Source organism: Ascidia mentula, chromosome 6, assembly GCF_947561715.1.
Source record: "Ascidia mentula chromosome 6, kaAscMent1.1, whole genome shotgun sequence".
Classification (NCBI taxonomy): Eukaryota; Metazoa; Chordata; class Ascidiacea; order Phlebobranchia; family Ascidiidae; genus Ascidia; species Ascidia mentula.
Window position 1 is genome coordinate 18,231,150 of NC_138571.1, and position 22,696 is coordinate 18,253,845.

Below are 22,696 nucleotides of genomic sequence, written 5' to 3' on the forward strand. Positions count from 1 at the left end.
TGTCGTATTTGTGAGGCAAATATTATGCACACAGCAAATCTATATCTATACGACATCGACAATTATCCCAGTTTAGAAATTTAATGAAATTAACACAGTTTCAAATTACTGTATAAACGGAATAAATTTAATGATTAATCTTAAATCAAAGAGCAAGATTGTGGAATAATACATACAACTTCTCAATCAGAGAATCTTATCGTCTGCACCAACTTAACTAATCCCACACAATCTGATAAAATAACTTATTTCTTGTGTTTCAAGAGTATATAATTAGGCTTCTACCATGTCAGTAACCAATATTCCTTCCTGTGCTGGGCTGTTGGCAGAGGCTGAAGCTGTGTTTGCCAACCATTTTCCCAACTTGAAACCAACAAAAAGAGTCTGTGCCCCAGGTCGTGTAAACCTGATTGGTGAGCATACCGATTACAACAGTGGTTTTGTGTTGCCCATGGTAATGACTTAAAAACACAAACTTTTCCGTATTTTATTGATTTGTTTCTCTGTTGAAGGCACTCCCATTGGTAACAGTTGTGGTTGGATGTAAAGTGGAATCAAATAAAATTGAAATTGTCACTACAGCAGAATCAGCTGATGAACCCAAATCAGTAAAATTTTCTGCCCCAACTCCAAGCAATCCACTTCTACCAGGAAAACCTGCATGGGCCAACTATGCCAAAGGAGTTGTGCAAATGTTTAAAGGTAAGTCCTGGGTAAATTGTGACAAAAAGCATATGTTTATATTAATTATGTGACAAATGATTGTGATCCAAAGGTTAAGCACTTTGGTGTTAATTAGATTTATGTGATGAAAAACCATATGCCTGTTTTATGTGGGCAAATGATTGTGAAATGAAACAAATGTACCACATTTTAACCAGTAATGTATACTGCCACAAATCAAACTACCTCTTTAGACTCACCAATACCAGGTTTTAAAGCAGTGGTTGTGAGCAGTGTACCTCTTGGAGGTGGTTTGTCCAGCTCAGCATCTATGGAAGTAGCAATGTACACGTTTTTAGAAGCCATCACTGGTGGTATGCAAATGTATTCCAATTTTGTTGTCTTTGTTTTTAAGAATAACTTAGGTGCAAGTGCAACAAAAAACTTTAAAAAAAAGATTTTTAACAATATATTGTAAAATTAACAATGGTCACACTACACAAACACTAACTAGTTATCATCCTGTCAGTTAATGACATATTGGTTTACATTGCACTGCAGCAAAAGCAGCTGATCTCAAAACTAAAGCTCTGGCGTGTCAACAAGCTGAGCATAAGTTTCCAGAAATGCCGTGTGGAATAATGGACCAGTTTATATCGGTCATGGGAAAAGAAGGTCATGCACTTTTAATTGACTGCAGGTTTGTAAAAAACTACACTTTTTAAAGAACACCTAAATACCATTAGTTTCTTCTTTTTAAACTCTAGCATTTTTTTCTCAGTTTGTGCCCCATAACATTGTCCACGTTGTATTATTATTCGCATTTTGCATCCTGATAAATGCTGCTGCATGGTGGACAAAACAATGATACAATAAAATTATTGCCAGAAGAGCTGTATTGCAGCAATAAAACGTGCCTGGCAGCATCAGTAGTAATTTATTAATATTAGACATTTAGCGAACTGCTTGTTAAAACAAGTAATGGCTTAATAAAATAGTATGACTTTCAATTTCTTGCAAAAGGATAACTTGTTTCTTGGACAACGATAAGCCCTTTTTTGAATAATTACAGATCAATGGAATCAACTCTAGTGGCTGCAGACGACCCAGATGTTGCTGTACTTGTAACCAACTCAAATATAAGGCATCAACTTACTGGTACAGAATATCCAACAAGAAGAAAACAATGTTATGAGGCTGCATCTGTGATGAATGTTGAAAGTCTTAGGGAAGCCAATTTAGAAAACCTGAAGGGTATGTTTATGCATGTGATATTTTAGCATTTCCAATCAGAAAATGTGAGTTTGTCCTGTGTTTCCAAATAATTATTAGCTCGTAGAGTTGTGTTGAGCCAAGAAAGTGTTTTGTATAATATTTGTAATTTTAATTGTTGTGAATTCTTAACATGCAGCATCCCAGGACCAGCTTGATGAAGTTGTCTACAAACGAGCCAGACACGTTATATCAGAAATCGATCGTACAGTGAAAGCAGCCGAGGCGTTGAACAAAGGCGACTACAAAGCTTTCGGAACACTTATGGTGGAGAGTCACAACTCTCTCAGGTGAGCCGTACGATTTTTACTGTGACGTAACACTCAATTCTATCACCAAAAGATCGTTGGAAGGGAAACATGTAAGACTTTTTATCAGGTAATGTTGAAAATAGGTTTTACCACCAGCTATCATGATGAATGCGAAACTTTTCGTTCTGGCGGTGAAAAAAACAACAACAACAAATATGCAACATTTGTTCAAAACGAACGGCCAGGCTTCTTCTAAGAATAAAACAAACACAATTGCGAAACCAATGCCTATCTTTTTAAAATAAAGCTATATTTGTTTTTTCCACGGGAAGAACGAACAGTTTAGTATTCACAAGGGATTGTTACCGAATCTATTGCAATTCCTGCGATACATTTGACACCGATCCAAAATATTGAAAAACCCGAAGTTGCCACCAAACAATTAATATCTTGAGAGCTACAGTAAAATCGTCATTAATTACAGCGCAAAGATTGTTTTACCAATTGCAATTTCATTGCTAATGTTGATCCCGTGCACAAAGGGTTGTGCAATTGGTGCAACTGCATCTGACCGTTTATGTGCGACTGACGTTAAATTAAATGGGTCGATTGAATGATTTACCAAATTTTTATGTCTTTTGGACTGCTGTCTATACTTTATACTTTTTTGTGTACTTGATTTATTGCAAAATTTTAAATATCCAGCTGTAATTTAAATCCATTTGTTCCACTTATTGGTCAATTTCATTTTAGTGTTGCTAACATTACGTGTATTTTCAAAAAGGGACGATTACGAAGTTAGTTGCCCGGAACTCGACCACCTGGTGGAGCTAGCGATGCAGTGTGACGGGGTGTTCGGCAGTCGTATGACTGGAGGCGGTTTTGGTGGTTGTACGGTGACAATGCTCAAAGCAAGCGAAGTGGATAGAGTAGTGGCCCATATGCAGGTAAACCTGTGTTTATTGGGATAACATTGGAGTAGTTTCTTCTTGCCGGGGTTTTTGGCCGACAAGATCGTTGTAAGTTTCACCGTTACTGCACTAGTGATACCTATTTTGGCGAAACGGTTGCCCTGTCTTTATATTGCTCATAAAGTAATTTGTCCCGAAAGGTCACTTTTGCAATGTTTTCTTTCGTAAAAGTGACTTAAGCTGATCTATTTGACATGACACTCTGTTCCGTTTTTTCAAACTTCACCGTTTCGGCGAAAATGAACTCATTTGTGGAATTTTCGTTTGCAGGAAAAGTACTCCGGTACTGCTACGTTCTATGTCGCCTCGCCGTCTGCTGGGGCAAAAGAACTGTAATTGAACCACTTCAAGTGACACCATAGTGCCTGTTTGCATGCGATTTTTTAATTTTTTGCAATACCTCCGCTTGTAATGGTGCTAGATTACCTCCGGTAGAAGAATATTTGTTGTGTCGTCGTAAGAATCCAACGGCTGCTGGTGTGTCCTAAACGCATGAGAAACTCAAATTTAGTAAATTTATTCACTTATTCAAGGAATCTCACCTAATATTCGACAACACAACGGTTTAATTTTTTCCTGTAAATTCAATCCTTCCGGTAATGTTTTTTTTTACTTTTAACCATGCATGCATGACAATATACAAGCACATATACAAGTCTAATGGGACAAAGGAATTGTAATTGCACTATTTCAAGTAACTTAGTGAGAATTTTGTGTGTGATTTTTTCCTTTTTTGCAATAACTCCACATGTAAAAAATGTACGTAACAGTCACCGAAGTTCAATATCCCCATTTAAAAAAAAATATGTACCAAAAAGTTACCTTCTACCTATCTGCCTCCTTCAATAGACAAAGACTTCAATTTATGTTTGACCGTGTTATGTCATGAATTATTTCCGAATTGCAATCCTTTGAAATTATGCAGTATTTTGGTGAGGTTTTATTCATTATCAGTTTGTACTCTGCAATAAAACGATTACCCAGTAGCAAAACTATGTGCGTTGTTTTGGTTGCCAGGGTGTCGAGGTGACGGGACTGGGAATATTCCACTAAAGGAGTTTCCAATTCGTTTTATGGTAAAAAAGTTTGAGTTCAGCCAATTCTTTTGCTGAACATAAAAAGTGCAGCGACGAAAAACCGTTTATGGGTTTAATGAATACTTGAACACAGGAAACGTTAGTTCAAAATTTTTAGTAGCCAAATTTTACCAAAAATAAATTATAACCTCATTATTGGGGGAAAATTTAACAGCATACTTAGTCACGTGCCTAATTCATGGTTGTCCCATAACAGCTAATTATTTGGAAATTCATTGACAGCGAAACACGGCAGTTAGTCACATACCCAAACTTCCGATAACTGTATTGTGTGTGTTGTAATCAAGCAGTTCTCGTAAGTGGCATCATTTCGTCACGGATGCGAAGGCGCATAATTACCACTTATGTCCTCCATAATAAGCCTATGAAATCGAGCATATTCCATGGACTCTTGTGCTCGCCGTGCGTTCATAAGCACCCTATATACTGTACACAAAAGTGTTGGCAAAAGTCGTTGTTATCTTTGTTGCCCAGCTGCCTTTCTACGTTTATTTTGTGCGCTTGGAAAGTTTGTAAAAAGTCATCTGCCAAACGGTACTCAAGATTCACAAGATTCCTTCGAGTGAGCCCACGCCTGAAGGGTGAGTGCTACTGTTGCTTATGTCGTCTTAATATCTTTTATGACGCAATAAGGAAAGTCTTACTTTTTCGAATGCGTCGATTGTGTAGTGCTGGGCCAGGTGTGCTTTCATAGAACAGAGTTTAATCGTTCTAATTTCACACAAGCCGAAAACACAACGCGGAATATGGAGACTAAAACGACGTGCTTTGCCCTTTTGGCAATATCTTGCCTATCGGTGTGCAAGACAGGTAAATTATACAGCCAGAGCCTCGTTTCCTTGCACGTTGTTTTCTTGCTCAGTAAGTTGTAATTAAAACGGCAGGCGGAACTGCAAGCACTTGACATTGGCGAACGTTAAGGCGATGGGCCAGTGGCAATTACACCAAGCATTAAGAGGCTGCTTCAATTAGTGGGATATTTGTTGTACAGAGCCAGCACTTGAACGCGAATCGGCGCCGAGTACAAGCTCAAGTACAAGTTTGTGTGGGGGAGTAGTGGAAGCTCGTGAGCGGGGTAAGTGTTTTACGTATAAATATATTTACTTTTGCGTGGTTTGAGACCTGACCAGTCGCACAGTTTGCCTCGTTTTGAAGGAATTATAGAGTCACCGAACTACCCGTTGAGGTACCGCAGCAATTTGAACTGTGTGTGGACCATAAAGGCACGAAGGCCATATGATGAAATAAGGTTGACGTTTGTGGATATACAACTCGAGGAATCAAACAGCTGTGTGTAAGTAAACGTGTGGATATTACAAAATGTATCTATCTCAAGATATAGCCCTACATGCAGACTGTAAATGCACATAATCCCAAAATTTTTTTTACTATAAACAATAAAACTGTACGTGGAACAAGTTTGTTTTTGGCTTGAGGTAGTGAACATCTGTCAAAAAACAAATTGGTTCAATGAGCAGTTGCAAAATATTTCTTTTAACTTGCAATGATTTGTTCTCGAATTTGCTCTTGTACAGATTTGACTACCTTGAAATAACGTTTCTTACCAACGGAACGGCAAAACGGATTTGCGAAGACAGCGACATCGTTTGGACAACAATAGGATCTGTACAAATTCGCCTTTCAACCGATAGTACTGGCGAAGACGCGGGATTTCGCCTGGCTTACAGAAGTAAGTCTCTTGCATTTTGGACGAAACCGCACAGGAATTTGTGTTACCCGTGGTTTACCTAAAAGTCGCGACGATGTCGCATCGTGGTCGGTGGTGACATTGGCCCGGGATTATCCACATATGACGTAACGCTAATCCCGGACTAAAGTGGAGAATAAATCCTTTGTTTTAGTTGTGCTCAAAAGCAAACCTGTGCCTACCCATCCGTCATTGACAACGCAGACGCCTGAGACCGCGGTGAACCTGGCTACTTTGACCTCAACAACCGGTTAGTGCAACACCGACAGTTGCGCCTGCTTAAATTAACCGTTGCCGAACTGATTGTTGCCTGTTTCAGCTGGCAAAAAGATCAGTCACATTAGTGGGAGAGCACAGAACAAAAGCAGAGGTCTGAGAACAGGCGAAGGTCGTGTAGCTGATAATATCGTAACGATTGCTGTTACGGAGTTACTTGGAAAATACGTTGCCACAACCAGGCAAGCAAAAGCCGTTGGGAACATCAAGAACGTGGAAATTCAAACACTCGATAGGTGAGTTATGGTGTATGGTTGAACAGAAGGCACAAGAAGTGATATTGTCTATTTCAACTTGATAATGACGCTACAGTAAAATTGTGCTGCTTATTTTGACGGTATTAGTGTATTTTGACGGTATAATTTGACTTTTTAGCACAAAATCTAACCTCCGAGGATAGTAAAAAACACAGATTATTGACTGTTTGGAATTTCTTTTATTTTATACTTCCGTTTTTTCAAAAAGTGTTTGCAACTTTTATCTTGACATAAACATAAACTTATTTGAACACAGTCCCGGCAAAACTACGCGACGTGTGTATGAAAAAAAGCTATAGTGTAAAAGTTCTGTTTGAAAACTCAAGTGCTCATTCCTTCGAGCTAACTATAGTTTCGTGAAACGTTTGAACTTTTGCAGGGCAACCTTGAAGATTTGGCAAACAACAGTCATCGCATTTTGTGGGATTAGCTGCGGATTGCTCTTGGCCCTATCCGTTTTCTCTTGTGCCGGAAAAAGGCGAAAGTAAGAAAATACCGCATAAATGCCAATCTCAAGCACTTTGTTTAGCGCTAGAAACGACAAAGGGAAATCCATAATGTTAATTAATATTTTTGCATTTTGACTTTGACTACAACAAGTTTTAGGGGAAAATAGAAGCAAGTAAACCCGTGACTTTTTATTTCAATTTATCTATTTTGTTTACCTGTTTAAAAACCTATCGAGTGTTGGTTCGGTTGTGTTAATAGTTACAGCTGTATGTACGCCCACAATGTACAATTCATTTTACTCTTTCCTTCAACTATATCGCAATATTTTATATATATTTCGGTAATTAAGTATATTGTTTACCTTGTAGGATGAGTGTTAGAGCAACGTACATGTTTACAAATATAGAAATATTGCAAAAAACATGTTTTTTCTTCCACTAGGAAAGAAAACTTTACCAGCGTGCGAACAGACTTAGGACAACTGTAGCAAACAAATGGGAACAGAACAAGAAGCGATTACAGAGGTGCGCGGCGTCCTCTGGAGAGGCCTGACCGACCCAAAACAATTCGCCGCAATGACGCCTATAACCGCTTCAGTGACGTATGTTTGCATCGCTCTGGGTGTCGTTCTAATCGGATTGCTTGTTCTCTGGGCTGTGAGCGCTTGTTGCGAGCAGAAAAGGCCGAAGAGGAGACTAGTTTATCGCTCGGCTTTGCCCAACGGAAGTTGCGAGCACGCGTACGGCAGCACGGCTTGCCTCTCTACCGCCACCACGACGTCGTTCGGTAACGACTCCGAGTGCCAACTGACTGGTAACAAACTGTACAGCTCGCAGATCCTGAAGCCTAACCCATCGCCAGTCGCAGGCGACTTCTCGTCCCTTGGCAAAGACTACAAGCCTTGTCACAGCGACTACAATCTCGTGTATTCGTCGACGCGTTGTCGAAGGTGCGAAAAGAGGTTGCGCTCGTTGAGAAAAGCGGAGTCGAAACGTCAGAAGCACCTCCGCAAGCCACTGAAAAGGCATTCTTCGGAGAAATCAAAGTTACTGCGCAACGCTAGTCTGTATTATAACAGTGAGCCACGAACGCGCAAGGAACTTAGGCGTTCGGCTTCGCAAAACAACTGCCCTAAGCATTACCACAGGCATTATGCTCTGCCCTCTCCCAGTCACCTTCGTCAGGACTATTTCAACGACTCGTTCGACGACCGTTTCCTTCCCCGTCATCACATGATACCTCGGGCTAAACTTGACAGCAGCGTGGTTGAAAAGGTTGCTGCATCATCCACTATCAGCTATCCAAATGTCAATGCGACGCTGGGGACTAACGGCAGTGTCCGTTCATCCTATGGAGCGCCATCCACAAGCAACAACTCTGTGTCCGGGGCAGGTGGAGGTCTAGCGACTGTCTCGTCCGCTGAACTTGACATTGTAATTCCGCCACCCCCTAAAAAAGTGCCAACCTTGTGATGTGTGGATAATGTTTTTTTTCGACTTAGTGTGTTTTTGTATGCAAAGAATTTGCCGCAAATATGAAGCACTCCAAATACACAATACTGCCTTTTTTGCTTCACTGATGTACATTTCACCAACCACGAGATTGAGATCAAGATACAATTATTACCAGCAAAATCTACATAGTATTGCTGGCAAACGTTAATATTTTTTCTTGCTATCTATACTGGGATTCGAGACCAGGTTATCCTGAGTAAGAATCGCAAATAGGTTTGACGCCAAACACAAATGTTGTTTTAGAATGATTTGGTCGTTCAACCACCGCAGTGACAAGCGCTGCTATTACAAGTTGTTTGGTGATCTACATCACGGTCAACAAATAGTGGGTCGGGAAGCAAATTTGGGTCGCCAGGCTATATATTTTGGGTTGTGAAATATGTAAAAATAACGACACAAGTCTTTTTGTGCTCAAAATTATACAGGATTCAATGTATAGTGGGTGTCTTTCTCACTACAATTGCTTGCATTTGCACATGTTCCACTTCTTATGTCAATTAGGAATATTTGTGGGTCGTGTCAAAGGGAATTTGCGCACTCCTGATCTACAATTTTAGCGCGAAACAGCGCTAGAGAAAAGGTCATGGTTCAATGCACCTGCCAACATGGATGTGGTTCATTGATCACATTATAAACAAACGCACGCTTGCAAAGTACGCGAAGTTTTGCAAACTGAACTGAGGAAAACCACAATGTTTAACAATACGGAGAAGATTCCAGGACCTCGACTGCGCCGCCATTCCGCGTGGAGCAACTCGGAAACCTTCCAGTTGATAGAAATGGTTAAAGACAGAGACATTACGTCCAAACTTGACAAACCAAGAAGTCGCAATCAACAATATTACCGAAGCTTGGCAAATGAATTCACCATGATAGGCTCGATCAAAGATTGGTAAGTTTCAAAAATAATTTAATTATGCCGGCATTTTTTTCTGTTGTCATAAATGTAAAAAACATACCCTTTTCTTTCATTATGAAACTTATGGCTTGTTTAGTTTTTTTTGTTTATGTCACCAACACGGCATTTTATGTAAAGAAATTACCTTCACATGGACACCTAACTCGATAACCTTTATGATTCATCAGTGCCCATGCCATTTTATTTCTTTGTATGTTATTCATCTCAGTAGTTGTTTTTTTCATGCAAAATAATCATGATTTGATCACATGTGCGCAGGGATCAAATAAAGTGGAAGTTCAAGAGTTTGCAACAAAAATACATGACAATAGTTACATCTGGCATTGACACATCCAACTGGTTGTATTTTGAGAAAATGCATGAAATTATGCACAATCAGCCACATGTTAAAGTAGGTAATCATGCACCATTCATTTATGTTCAATTACGGAATGTGGGGCATTCCCCACATACTAAATGTTTGTCTGGAATATGATGCAGGTAATTTTGGACAGAATGCAAAGGAAAAAGGCTGATTTTCCTGATCAAGGTATGAAGGTTTTCTATTGTTAAATGTACCATCATCGTTTGTTTTTAAATATTTAAAAATGCTTTTCTGCATGTAGAAAAGGATGAAGTTCAAGTTACTGCCAGAGCAAAGGCATCTGTTGATTGTGACACAAAGAATGCAACAGCTTACACCAATCACCATGCAATCATTTTGAGCCAAATGTGTCGCATTTGTGGTTTTGTTAATGAAGACATTAGTTGTAGAAGACTAGCAACGGAACTTGACGACCTGCCGAAAGTTGCACAAGCTTTTGGGATTGACACTACAAATGATGTACCCAATGTCCACCCAAAGTGTGTATGCAAAAGGTATCAGTATGTGAACATTTGCTTTGGCATGATTTTAGTTAGCTTTCAACATCAATTTTCCATGATATTCAGTTGCCAATTAGAGGCAAATTTCTATGAAGAAGATGAAGAGTTTGTGTTGACCCGCCAACTGTACAGATTTCAATCGCATGAATGCATTGTAAGTAGTGTCCCTGTTTGGATGAAGATTACAATTTAATAAAAACACAATGAGTTATTTTGTAGGAGAGTTGTGATGTTTGTAAGAACCCATGCCCTGCCTGCCTTCTGGTGCCAGCAACAGCAATCACGGAACAAGGGTCTATAAGAAGGGGACTCACAGACAATGACGCCAGCCGTGAAAGGCACAAAGCTTTGCTAAAATCTGTAAGACTTGTTAAAATCAAAGCCGGTGTTATTGTCATGAGTAAAATAGTATTAGCTTGTTTTAAGACTACTTGGAGAAACAACATTGGAATAATTGGTTTAAATTGGCATCAATTTTTGTTGAAGAAAATACAATCTAAAATTATATAATTGTTTTTTGAACGATATTTTTATATGTTTTTGCATTTAGTCGAGTCATATTTGTGAGCGGAATGAACATAAACCGACTACACCATCAGGAAAATGTGCATGTCTGGATGTGTTGATGCAGTTTCCAAGTAAGAGCTGTTTGTTACTTCTTGAGCTGTTTGTTACCTCATCTGTAAATTTGCAGAGTATTCGAATGAAAAGTTTGAAATTTCATGACAAATAGGATTACCTGTAATGAAAAAAATGTTTCGTTGCAGATCACCAAGCCAACTGTGGTTTGTGTGTGAAACCTTGTCATTTGTGCGGGAACAGCTTTAATGCTGAGACAATTAGTCTGTACAAAATTCAGTACTGTAGTCCAACTGTTGTGGAAACTCTACCATTGAAGCAAGGCATGAAACGAAAGGTAATGTAGCATTATATGTGGTCTATGTGTTATAGACATTGTCATGTTATAATTTATAGGTTGTATAGCGTAATGTTTTATTGATGTACATAATAAAGAAAATGTAACAGTGGTGTTTAAAAAAGATGCAACATATCTCATACTGGCTTAGTTGAGTGTTTAGAGAGAAAAGGTTGAAGTGTTTTTTAAATACGCTTTGTTTCAATAACTCTGCATATGACACATAATTACAACTTAAACTTCTGTCTATATTATTAGACAGGTCTTTATAGTTACTATAGCCTTAAATGCTACACAGTTTTGAATTTAAAGTTTCACTGTCAGGTGCAAAAAAACTTAATAACATTGAATAGAAAACGCCAGATCTAATACGGTAATCACTATAAGCAAACGTTTCGAACACTGTTGTGCTCATCATCAGTGCTGTGAACCAACTGACTAAGTTGGGACAAAGTGCTGATGATGAGCACAGCAGTGTTGGAAACGTTTGCTTATATTGATTAGCATATCAGCTTCGACTTTTCTATTCAATGAAGTTTTTTCGTTGGATGTCAACTTCTGTGCCCTTGGTAATAAAACCACTATTGTTTTTTTTGGTATTGACTTTGCAGTACCTGGAAAATATCAGAATGCTGAAACCAAGAATGCAAGCAAAACAAATTCTGCTCTATCAGAACAATCAACCGGCGAACATTGTTGCATATGTGCCTTCAACAAGTAACCAGAAAACTTTACCTGCCCAGAAGAAGGGGAGTGAGGTTAACTTTCAGCATATACAGAATGTAGCTGTTAGTGTTCAAAGGCCTGCAAACCTATCTTGTCTACCCACTTTAAAAAATAAAATCGTTAAATTTGTGAAGACAGTATTTCCTTGTCAGAAAAAAATCCATATTTTTTTAAATTGAAATCAAAATGATAAATTTATTTTCAGGTTGTCAACAAACAAGCAGAAAAACAAGGTATTGCAAATTTTCATGCAAAAATGTTACATTTTAAGGCATTTTGAAGAAATTAAACACAGAACACTAGCTCTTCTGTCAGAGTTAACATGCAACACATTAGATGATAAAAGTGTTTTACTTTAAAAAAATATATGTGGTATAATTTTTTCAGTGAAATGTGATGACACAGCTATGTGTATTGTTTATGTGTTAATAAGTGAAAGTAACAATTATCATATGTTTGTAGGAAAACCCATTGAATTCGGTTACGCCCCTGTGGAGGTTGCCAAGAAATTTCTGGATATGGTGTCAAATTCGGGTTCACTGTCTCAATGCATTTCTGAACTTTTGGCCCTGTAAGTAAAATAGCAAAGTTGTAATAACTGAAGTTGCCATGCATCCTGTTTTAGACGGGAATTGCTTGTTTTAATGCCTTATCCCTGCATTGCAATCAAGCAGCATGTGTAACGTTTTTTTGTTAATTTATTTGTAATTTTACTTAACCATCCAAAATAGTTCTTTCATGAAGCCAAACACATACTGACTGTTCAGTTTGTTTTAAAAGCGTTTAATGTTGCAAACATATGGCATACCAGGTAATACTGGACTGTTTGCAAAAGGGTACCCTGTAAACTTCATGCAACTGATTGTCTTTTAATAGTGTAATAATTTTACACAAGTCTTGCATACTTGTGGCATAAATATTACAAAAAAATACTTTTTTAGATCCGCATCCCTTTTTTTCAAGTACAAATTCATTGACACTGAAACAAAGTGTGTTTTGCTGGGTAAGCAAATATTACCTCAAACTCCTTGCTATAAAATCATCAAGTGTTTTTATTGATGAAATATTCCAGGAGTTCCAACGATCAAAGATACACAAACCAAACTATTAAATCAATTGAAACAGTTGGATGAATATGCGGCTAGTCAAAATTTGTCCTCTAGGGCAGCTGCTTTGGAGGAACTAATGTTTTCTTCGTTAAACAATTCATCACATATCACTGGTTGGTTGTTATTAGTGTCTTAAGTTCTATATGACTCAAAGAGCGTAACTTGCACTTCCAGCATTGCTTACTGAGATGAACAATGCCAAGCCAGAAACAAGGTCTACGGGAATGCAAAGGTATAGCAATAGGCTTTGATTTCTATATCCCAGAGAAGGCCTGCCTAGCATGCGACAAATCCAGATTAGGCTGCCTACTCTGGTTTTAAAAGTTTCTATTGATATTTCAATGTTTCGCAAAAAAGGGTTTCAAACTTTTTTTTTTTTGTCTTTTTATAATTCAAATGATTGACCTAACCTGGGAATTAAAAAAATAGACTCCTATAATGATTAAGGATGTAGCAATAATGTTATGTTGTGTGATGTAAATTCCGCTGAGTTATATATGTAAATAAAAAATTTTTGGTTTGTCTAATAAATTTTATGGGTTCATATTTTGGTGATACACAAATTTTTATAATTCAGATGGATTTTGTGATTTAGAATAACAATGACCTGTATTTGTTTTCAGTGAAACCCCTAATGCCGGAGAACGCAACGACGATCTTGTTTGTAAGATGTTTTAAATTTCCTTCTGTTCCTTGTTGTTAAGATATTGGGTTTTGCACTGGATAAGTAATGGAAAAATGACCATAAATATAGTGTTAAAGTTATGTAAGCATGCATACCATAATCAGTTCAGACTTAATTAATTGCAAGTTATTTAAGTTAAACTCTCATTCCCTCTGTGTTTAGTCCTCGGCAAAACATCAGACTTTGTAAGCTTGCTGCACAAATCCTTCACAATAGTAAGAACTCCATGTAAAAAGTCCCCTTGATATACAATCAGCAAAACAATATAAATGTGTCACAGAAACACATCAATCAAAACGAGAGCAATCACACATGGAAATGCTACTTTTGCATGAAGATCTTTGTTCAACACAGAAAACTGTTGAAGCACTGTTGGAACCACTGCCAGTATTTTGATTATACTTGTGCCAATTGCAAATTGCCATACCAAACACCCTCTGATATGTACCAGCATGTCATAATGGAAGTGTGTGTCAATGAAACAGTAGGTGTTTTTTTTAACAGCTATTACTTAAAAATAAACTGCATAACATTTTGTCTTTGAAATACATACTAACACTATTGCTTTATGACAAACATTACAGCCAAAATAAACGCTCTGAAATTAATTAGCAAATGTTTCGATTGTATTATCAATCATGTCAGTGCAAAAAGTAAACGAAACTTGGCCAATGAATTTCAGAGTAGTAATTTGGACTATATTGATTGTCTTGAAGTTTTACAAAAGCCGTAAGTTGTGTTTCTTGCATTATTGTTGTTATAAGGCTTATAACATGATAAATAGTGTAACATATAATATTGGTAATAATATGGATTTTAGAGGAACTGATGAAAAGATTCATGCCTTCACAAAGTTAAAATCTAGGCATAAACGACAAAAAAGTAACATAAAAGAGTCAAAAACATAAAAATCTATCAATCCAATGTCACAATGTTATAACTAACTCATTACAGTTGGAAGTGTCGCGTAACTGCTTTTTCAACAGGTAACGGAAACCTCTGGTGAAAAACGCCAAGAGGGGGAAATGCAAATTCTCCCTGACAAATACACAGGCATTGTGCCACAGCATTATCGACCATTTACTGCAACACAAAACGATGGCAAGTCCAACCGGGTCAGGTGTATGGTCTGCAACTTTGTCTCAGGCTTTAACAGCATGGTTCACCACACCAGGCAGCACATTGGTGACTTTCCATACAGGTGTGTAACCAGTGGTTGGTTTTAAATATGTTAGCATCCTGTTCACTTATTACCAGCATTGCCATAGTAACCGCTAAATACTGTGCTCGAAGTGAAACATAGGCCTACACATACGGTTGTTAAAAACCAGTTCGGGTAGGTCTTTAAATTCCCAAAACTGTTTTGCACGAACCAGCTGAATCCCACCACTGTGTGTAACCCGGTCTCTTAAACAACATGTCAGGTATTGCCTCTATGCACTTTCACAATGTACTTTACACCATGTACTATCAGAACATTGTATTGTGTTTGCTAAAACAAATGCCTTTCCTCTATTTTATGTCCAGTCTTATTTACTGGTTAGCTTGTAACCTCTGATGAAATTTTACATACAGGTGTTGTGACTGCGGCTTTGCATCTGTGTGTCCGACACGATTGTACAAACATCAAAACTCCAGCGGCCACAGTCGTTTCATCTTCATGCAGAGAGAAAAACCTCTTAGTAGGATTGAGAAGCAGGTTTGGTGAATAGTTTTGGAGCAGGTGTTTTTCGGTTCTTGATTGGTCACTTTTTTTTCACACACATGTAATTTTGTACTCATTTATATATGATTCAAGAAAGAGTGACAGAAATTAATAAACAACTACAATGATATATATAACAGTTTAATTTTCTTTTAAAATGTGTGCTCCATATATTTAGGTGTTGCTTTGTTTCAGGATGTGATGGCAAATCTGCATCAAACACTGGATGGAGTTTTTCTTCAAGGATTTTATGAAGGTCATCAGCATGAAGATAGCATTGATAAGGTTGAGCTTACAAAACATTGAAATTCTGTTTCATAAAATCTGGCTTGTTATTATGTAACAATCCAGTCCTTTTAGGTGACTTTCCAAACGTTGTGTATTACCAACAATGAACAGTTGGCAAATGCAGTTATGTACAGCTATAACGTTTTTTTGCAGACCAGCAGTGAGTCAGATTCTGAAACTAATGACATTGAAAGCCCTGACAAAACCTGGTTGTTTTGCAAAAACTGCAACTCCGCATTTTTTGACCAAGATGCGCACATGATTCACGTTAAAACATGCATGCCTGCAAGCCAGGAGGTAATTATGTTCAAGATGTACAAAACTAAACAAGGCAGTCTTTGCCAAAGTGCGCCTATCATAAAGATACTGCAAGAAATCATGGGTTGTAGAATTGTGACCAAGTTTGTATAATCTGATTTACATTGGCCCACGACTAACCTGACTTTAAAACACAACTTTGTACGGCTGTCTTCGCATGGCCACAACCAAAGTTCCCGTGGACACGACCGCTTTTGTTAAAGCAGCTCGACCACCAATGTCACATTAATTAGATTATTTTGTGTGATAAATGAAATAGCAAACAAGGAAATTTGTATGTAAATAAATCATTCCGTACTTTCGTGTAACTAAGATTTCATAGTAACACTGGCAGAAATTTTTTAAATTGCATTAAAACTTGTTGTCAGGAGAGCAGCAATACGGTCGTCAAAGTGGAACCTCATCATTTGAATTCCCCCGACCTTATGGAAGAACCTTGGAATTTTTTCTGAAGTAAAGAAGCGACGTTGAACAGCTTTGGTGCAAATAAAATTGATCATTGTTGAAAACACAATTGTTTAAAAATCTCAGTTCCAAATCTCAGATTTTAAGAAATCGGACATATGTTGGTGCAGCAGAAAATTTAAATTTTATAACTATAGTGCACCCAGAAATTGTCACAAACGATGTTTCCACGGCATCTGAAAAGCATGTGTTACTGAGATTATTTGCACCCAAGACCGCAATCGAACTAAAACTGAAAGTACGACGAAAGAGGAATGATTTTCATTGCGCCACATTTTCCGTGTTACAACATGGATAAAAATTTTTCACAAAATTTGTTTGAAAAAAAAAACGGTATAGGCGCTCATTGAAAGCACACATGGCTTAAACAGCTTAAAATATGCCCAGAAATAAGCACGCCCGGTCACAAATAAAACAAAATCTATATCTAAAAATAACAACGCTTTTGTTGAAAATTACGGCCGCTCGTATTTTCAAAGATGGCGACCTTAAAAATGAGGGCAATTCTTAGCAATGGCATGAAAACACTGTAGCTATGAATATCTCTCAAAACCCAGCTTATTTCACCATCGCGGAAATGCTGTTAGCTGTTTTGAAATGAAATAATTTCATCAACGAAGCACACAAATCTGAACTGATATATTCTATTATTCTTATTTAAGTGTCCCCCCAAATGTAGTACAATTAATTATATCAAATTTCAACTCAATGCCAACAAAAAATCATTTGCTTTAGATTAATTGTAAAATAACACACAAATAATTCTGTTTCGCATCGACGTTGTTCCTTTTAACCAATCAGCGAGAAGGAAGCCGATACTACAATTAGGGAATGCCCCAATCTGGAAACGGTGTCGGTCAAAAAAAAGAAAAATTGGGTTGTTTAATTTTAAACATGAGCGAGCAAGTTTAGCAATTAGCTTTAGTAATTAAGTTCTTAAATATTTTCACAGAGACGTTTAGTTCTTTTTTTAAAAAAACTTACAAGTGCTTTGAAGCAATTCTTTCTTTTGAAATCGAAAACGTTAAACAATGGCGTTTTAGATAGTTTGAGGTTTTGGCTTGAATCCGTTCGATTAAAGGGCAACTTCAACTGCTAAAACTTTCTCTGTAACGTACAATTTAGCTACATATAGATAACGGTTATTTAAAACAAGTCCACCAACCAGTTTATAATAGGCTTGTTATATCTTCAAGATTAAGATTGTTAATTTTTCTTGTAAAACCTATTTCTTGCAAGAAAGCCCTCGCACAATACATACACCATGTGGTAATGTAAATATATAATTGAATCATTTGTATTTGAAATGACAAATTACCAAGCACATGAATAATAAACACAAGAACTAAAACGGCATGGTTAACGATCATATTATATATAAGGATATCGAGACAGGCACCCGTTTAAAGGTGATATTTTTCTTGTGGCATCACTCTCTACCATGGGTTTAGAGCCAGTTGGACTAGGGTTGTAATGATAATTCTTTATAAACTATAAACAACAGTGATTTAACTAAATTTACAATTTAAAGTCTTTTCGTTTCTTAACCTATTGGTCTATTGATAACAATATCGTAATTCTTCTCACACAACATCATAATTTTTTTCAATATTTGCCACAGCAGTTCCTGATTAAATTTTAGTGATGTTGTGTTTGCTTATCTTTCATGTTACTTTTCAAGTCCTTTTTGTTGCCTCAAAATACAATATACAGAAAAACACGGAATGAAAACAGACAGGATATGTCTATGCCCAAAAACACACAAGTCGAACTTTGTTCTTTCTTCAGCATAAAACCACCATCATATTGTAGATGAAACGACAGCTTCTTGCTTTCATAAAATTTCACAGGCCAAAAGAGATTACTACATGTTAGCATTTGCATTATATACTGCATGTTAGTATATACTTTTAAAATGATTAAATTAATCTTATAATGTATGGTTTTCTTTGTCATGTTCCAAGTGATTTTGCTCCTTTGATGTCTATTATTTGTTATGTAACAACCAGGCAAAACATTAAACATGACAATGGAAAAAATATCCTGCATAGTTGAAGTGGGAAGCGCAAAGCCTAACGAAAGTGACCCAGAAGATCATCCTGACTTTAAACCTCTACACCTCCAGTTCTGTCCTTGGTTAATACAACAGATATCCAGCGAAAAGTACCTTGACTTGGAATGGCTGGATGGAGAGAAACAGACTCTGTTTAAAATACCTTGGACCAAAAAGTTTTATCCGTACTGGGAGGAACACCATGAAATCTTTCGGGTTCGTGTGTTTCGACATCAGTAAAGGCTTTAGCTCTTGATATTTAGTACAATAGCTGATATTGTTATCTGTAAATTATTTTTGCCTAGTTTTCATGTCAATTTATATGTTCTAAAATTTTTGATGGTGTCTGCATGAAAACAACTTCTGTGAAAAGAACGGACTATATAACTCACAGACCAAAGCCAACCTATTGCAAGAGGTTATATCACCATGTTAAATATTGGTGTGATGGTTGCCATACGTTTTACATCTCTGTTTAACTAGCGTCGATTAAGTATGTGGGGATGTGCGAAAAAATTGTCCATGCTTATATAAGTTACCAACTCTGCATTACATACAAACACATTGTGCCTTCAACCATGACCACTGTCTGCCATATTAGTAAAGTTAAACCTTGTTTAATTGTGCATCGCTGTAAAATGTGTCATCAGAGAGAGGTTGTCCACAAACATTAGTACATCTATTTATTGGTTATGTTTAATGTAATATTGCTTTGCTAATTACAGAGTATAACTAATTATGAATATTGTGACGTAGGCTTATGTTGGTACTTGAGGAAAATGGGCTGTTAACTTACATGAGATGTTTGCAATTTGCTTTCCCATGAACAAAATTTACTTGCAGGATGTACGAAAATCTATATTTACTGCACAAAATTATAGACTGGTTTAAAATCCCTTGGATTAAATAAATATGAAACTTTCCATTCATACTACCTTCCTCATTTAGTTCAATTCTGTCATTTCCTGATCAATACACAAACAAATATTATGGTTAAATGATGGTGGTAATGTCATTGTAGTATGCAACTTTTCAAAAACTAGTGAAATGCTTCTTACGTTAATGCAAAAAGAAACTGTGACCATTATTCATAAGTAATTCAAACATTATGTTAATAGCTGATATTTAGACTTAATGTTGTGGTGTTATGTTTCAATTTTTGGGAATGATAATCCTGCTGCACCTGTAGTATACATTATCCATGAAGTAGATCTTCAGCTATAGTTTGCTTTAATTTTTTAATCATACCTGTGGTTTTCATTGTCAGTCTTGATGATGTAATAATAAATTTGTTGGTTAACACAAATATTTTGGGAAACAACACGCTTCCGATTTTATGGCCTGCTGTGTTTGACAATTACAATTATTGACTCTTTAAAATTGAATGTCAGGCTTGGGCAGCATACAGAGGCAAACATGCAGTTGAAACTCTGAGCCTGTGCCAAATGAAGAGCAACTTCCGAACCATTCTTCGCAAATGCGGTGTTATTGAAGAGGTGCCAAGAGAACATCAGCTTGGTTTGCAAACTGGAAATTACAAAGTGTACAAAGTATTGACACAGTCTGAAGCACAAGGTGTGTTTAAACGCAAACTCCCTCTGGTATATTTGCAAGTGTATTAAAATCTACATATACATATGTGTGTTTACACATGTATATTAGTGTGTTAACAAGAAGGTCTCCACGTGATATAGCCTGTAGCTTATAAAACCTTTGGTGTTTGTCAATCACATATTGTGTATAATACTTTTTCCATAATACTTTTTCTATTTAGTGAAAAAACAGCAACTAAAAGAACTGCAACGCACAAGGATTCCAGTCAAAAGACGCAAGAGGAAAAATCAAAATGGTGAAAATCTGAAAAATGTTTCTCTAAGGTTGTACGCACAATGAATAGCTTGCTGTGGTTTCAGGTGTTGCTCCAGAGGAACCTAACAGTAAATCTCAAAATGGAAAAGACTCCACCAATGCTCTACCTCAGAAAGTATGTGTTGTAAACACTTAACTATGCTGTTTATTAAGTTTAGCTTCTATTTAAATCGCACGTAACCTGGTGCAGGAAACAGCCCAGGAAGCGAGAATGCGGCTTGATCTTATAATTCAAGAGAAGGTACGAAAAGTACACGAAAGTGCTTTTGTCCCAAGTAAGAAGGAGGACTTATCATCCAAAAATTCCATGCCACCCCAGCTTGGAGCTTTTGTTGAAACTGTGGCAGGAGAAAATGACGCCGATACAAGACAGGACTCTCCCACGCCAACATGTCCCTTCCTTTCAATCATACCTCAAGATACTGTTCCAAGCAAAAAAGTGAAAGCACCACAAGTTGAAGTGAAAATTACACGACTCGATAAAGCAGCTAGTAAAGAAAAGACACATACTGAGCCAGACAAACTGGCCACCATTGTGTCTGATCGTGGACCAGTTCATGGGTTTCAGATGCTCCTGGATGCAGCACAGATTGCAGAAGGTATGGGTCAGTGATAAGACCTCAACAAGTTTGTGTTGTCTTGACACAGTTCGTGTTGTGAAACAAACATATTTATGTTGACATTCTCTATAGATAGTGTATGAACATTAATTATAGGTTGACTTATGTAACATCATTGCAGAGCACTCAAATCAGTCTGATACTGATATTGAACCGCCTGAGCCAATAAAACTAAAACCAAAGCCCAAGCACTGTGACCCATCTATTGTGGATATACTGTTGGAGCTAAAAATACCACGTAAGTTCTTGAACTTTATTACTGCATTGGCACCTACACATTGCAACAAGTTGCACCACTACACTAGTTTCTGTTGGATTTGAATTTATTTTATTTAATACCTCTTACAAGTGATGACATTTTTCTTCCTCAGCCGAAGAATTATTCACATATGAGCTACATGTCAAATATGAGACCAAACATGTCGTGGACACGTGTCTCGGAGACATGAGTCACGGCTATCGGATCTTCTATGGAAACTCACAAGACTCCTCATATCCAAATGGGACTTCCACGGGACGTGATGACTTTGCTTGCACGCCTATAAAGTTACCAGAGTCTCATGTGCCTCCAGGCAACTCGCTGTACACAGTGTTGAAGAATATGCATCCTGGCCTGATACTCAAGTCAGACAACAAGACACACACCCTATGCGGAAAGCGACTTTGCCAATCACGCATCTTCACCTTTACCTCATATGGAGAAATCGACGCTGATATTGAACCAATGAACATGATCAACGGACAAAGTGCTGTGCTTTTCTCCTACAGGAACTTCCTTAATGACTGGAGGCAATTTCTCATTGAAGGCTCCCCATACCCCAACATAGAAATCAACTGCTCATTTGGGAAGAAACCAAAACAGCGCCACAGTCGTGTTTTTGTTTCCGTGACGATAATACCCAAAGCTGCAAAAACTATGATGGAGCGCATTTCATCAGTTGAGGAAAAGGATGATTTGGATGCCTCAAGCTCACAGGACTCATCATTTGACAATATTCTAAAAATGTTTTACAGCTAAGAAGTAAACTTTACATTTACATTTGTTTTATTTCCCCATAATACGTGCTAGGTACATCAGAAACCAACCGGCAACCTGTTATCACAGCCACTTTACAATGCCTCATTGTTTATTTTCATTACATTAACAATATTTGTTATGTGATAAAGTATTTTGTATGTATGTGTTTCACATAATAGCTGGATGGCTTTGTTTGGAAAAATTCATTTGCTTACGAAATTTTCATACAACCCAGATTTGAAATTGAAAAACAAAACGCCGTGAAACATTAAGTGTACGATTGGCGGAACAATATTCCTAACATTCTGTGATATTGCTCATGATTGTACAGCCAAACACACTTAGCTTCTGATACCCCGCCTCACACCCAATTTAAAACTTTGTGGAAGTTCAACCAACTCTGTATTGCACACCCTATTATGTCAACTTGCGCTATAAATTTTAAATGTGATTTTTGACACATAGCTGTTGTGGCCATTGGTAAACTTGACCCTGAAGTGTTTAGAACCTGTTAAGATGCAACAAAAATACCCAAGAATGCTTTTTTTACGTTGCATGTACAGACTTGATATTTGTTTAGTTTTTAATAAACAAAGATGTTAGTTGCACAATTTATGTTGTCCCATCTGATCTGAACTGCAGTTGCCTTGAGAACAAACATGTGTATTGGTCGCTACATAAA

General features: G+C 37.3%; 3 protein-coding genes across 3 annotated transcripts; all 3 read left to right on the forward strand.

The window, feature by feature from the left end:
• The first annotated feature begins 7 nt into the window (after positions 1-7).
• LOC145905693 (galactokinase-like) lies at positions 8-4,133 on the forward strand. Its single transcript, XM_082992960.1, has 8 exons — positions 8-454; positions 513-702; positions 918-1,037; positions 1,225-1,363; positions 1,736-1,917; positions 2,075-2,225; positions 2,971-3,133; positions 3,428-4,133. The coding sequence occupies exons 1-8, from the start codon at positions 287-289 to the stop codon at positions 3,491-3,493; spliced, it is 1,179 nt and encodes a 392-aa protein (XP_082849086.1). The 5' UTR covers positions 8-286; the 3' UTR covers positions 3,494-4,133.
• A 4,983-nt stretch (positions 4,134-9,116) lies between these two features.
• On the forward strand, positions 9,117-16,491 carry LOC145906124 (uncharacterized). Its single transcript, XM_082993533.1, has 22 exons — positions 9,117-9,351; positions 9,637-9,769; positions 9,859-9,907; positions 9,984-10,236; positions 10,309-10,396; positions 10,462-10,602; positions 10,793-10,880; positions 11,010-11,158; positions 11,770-11,916; positions 12,090-12,117; positions 12,347-12,455; positions 12,826-12,887; positions 12,957-13,106; positions 13,168-13,225; positions 13,617-13,657; positions 13,841-13,893; positions 13,959-14,162; positions 14,665-14,879; positions 15,254-15,377; positions 15,579-15,668; positions 15,825-15,968; positions 16,358-16,491. The coding sequence occupies exons 1-22, from the start codon at positions 9,152-9,154 to the stop codon at positions 16,439-16,441; spliced, it is 2,610 nt and encodes an 869-aa protein (XP_082849659.1). The 5' UTR covers positions 9,117-9,151; the 3' UTR covers positions 16,442-16,491.
• Positions 16,492-18,469: 1,978 nt separating this feature from the next.
• Positions 18,470-22,555, forward strand: LOC145906068 (uncharacterized). The gene is made up of 7 exons (XM_082993449.1): positions 18,470-18,723; positions 19,899-20,082; positions 20,282-20,356; positions 20,421-20,491; positions 20,567-20,975; positions 21,118-21,234; positions 21,368-22,555. Exons 1-7 carry the CDS (start codon positions 18,478-18,480, stop codon positions 22,012-22,014), a joined length of 1,749 nt encoding a protein of 582 aa, XP_082849575.1. The 5' UTR covers positions 18,470-18,477; the 3' UTR covers positions 22,015-22,555.
• Positions 22,556-22,696: the final 141 nt, after the last annotated feature.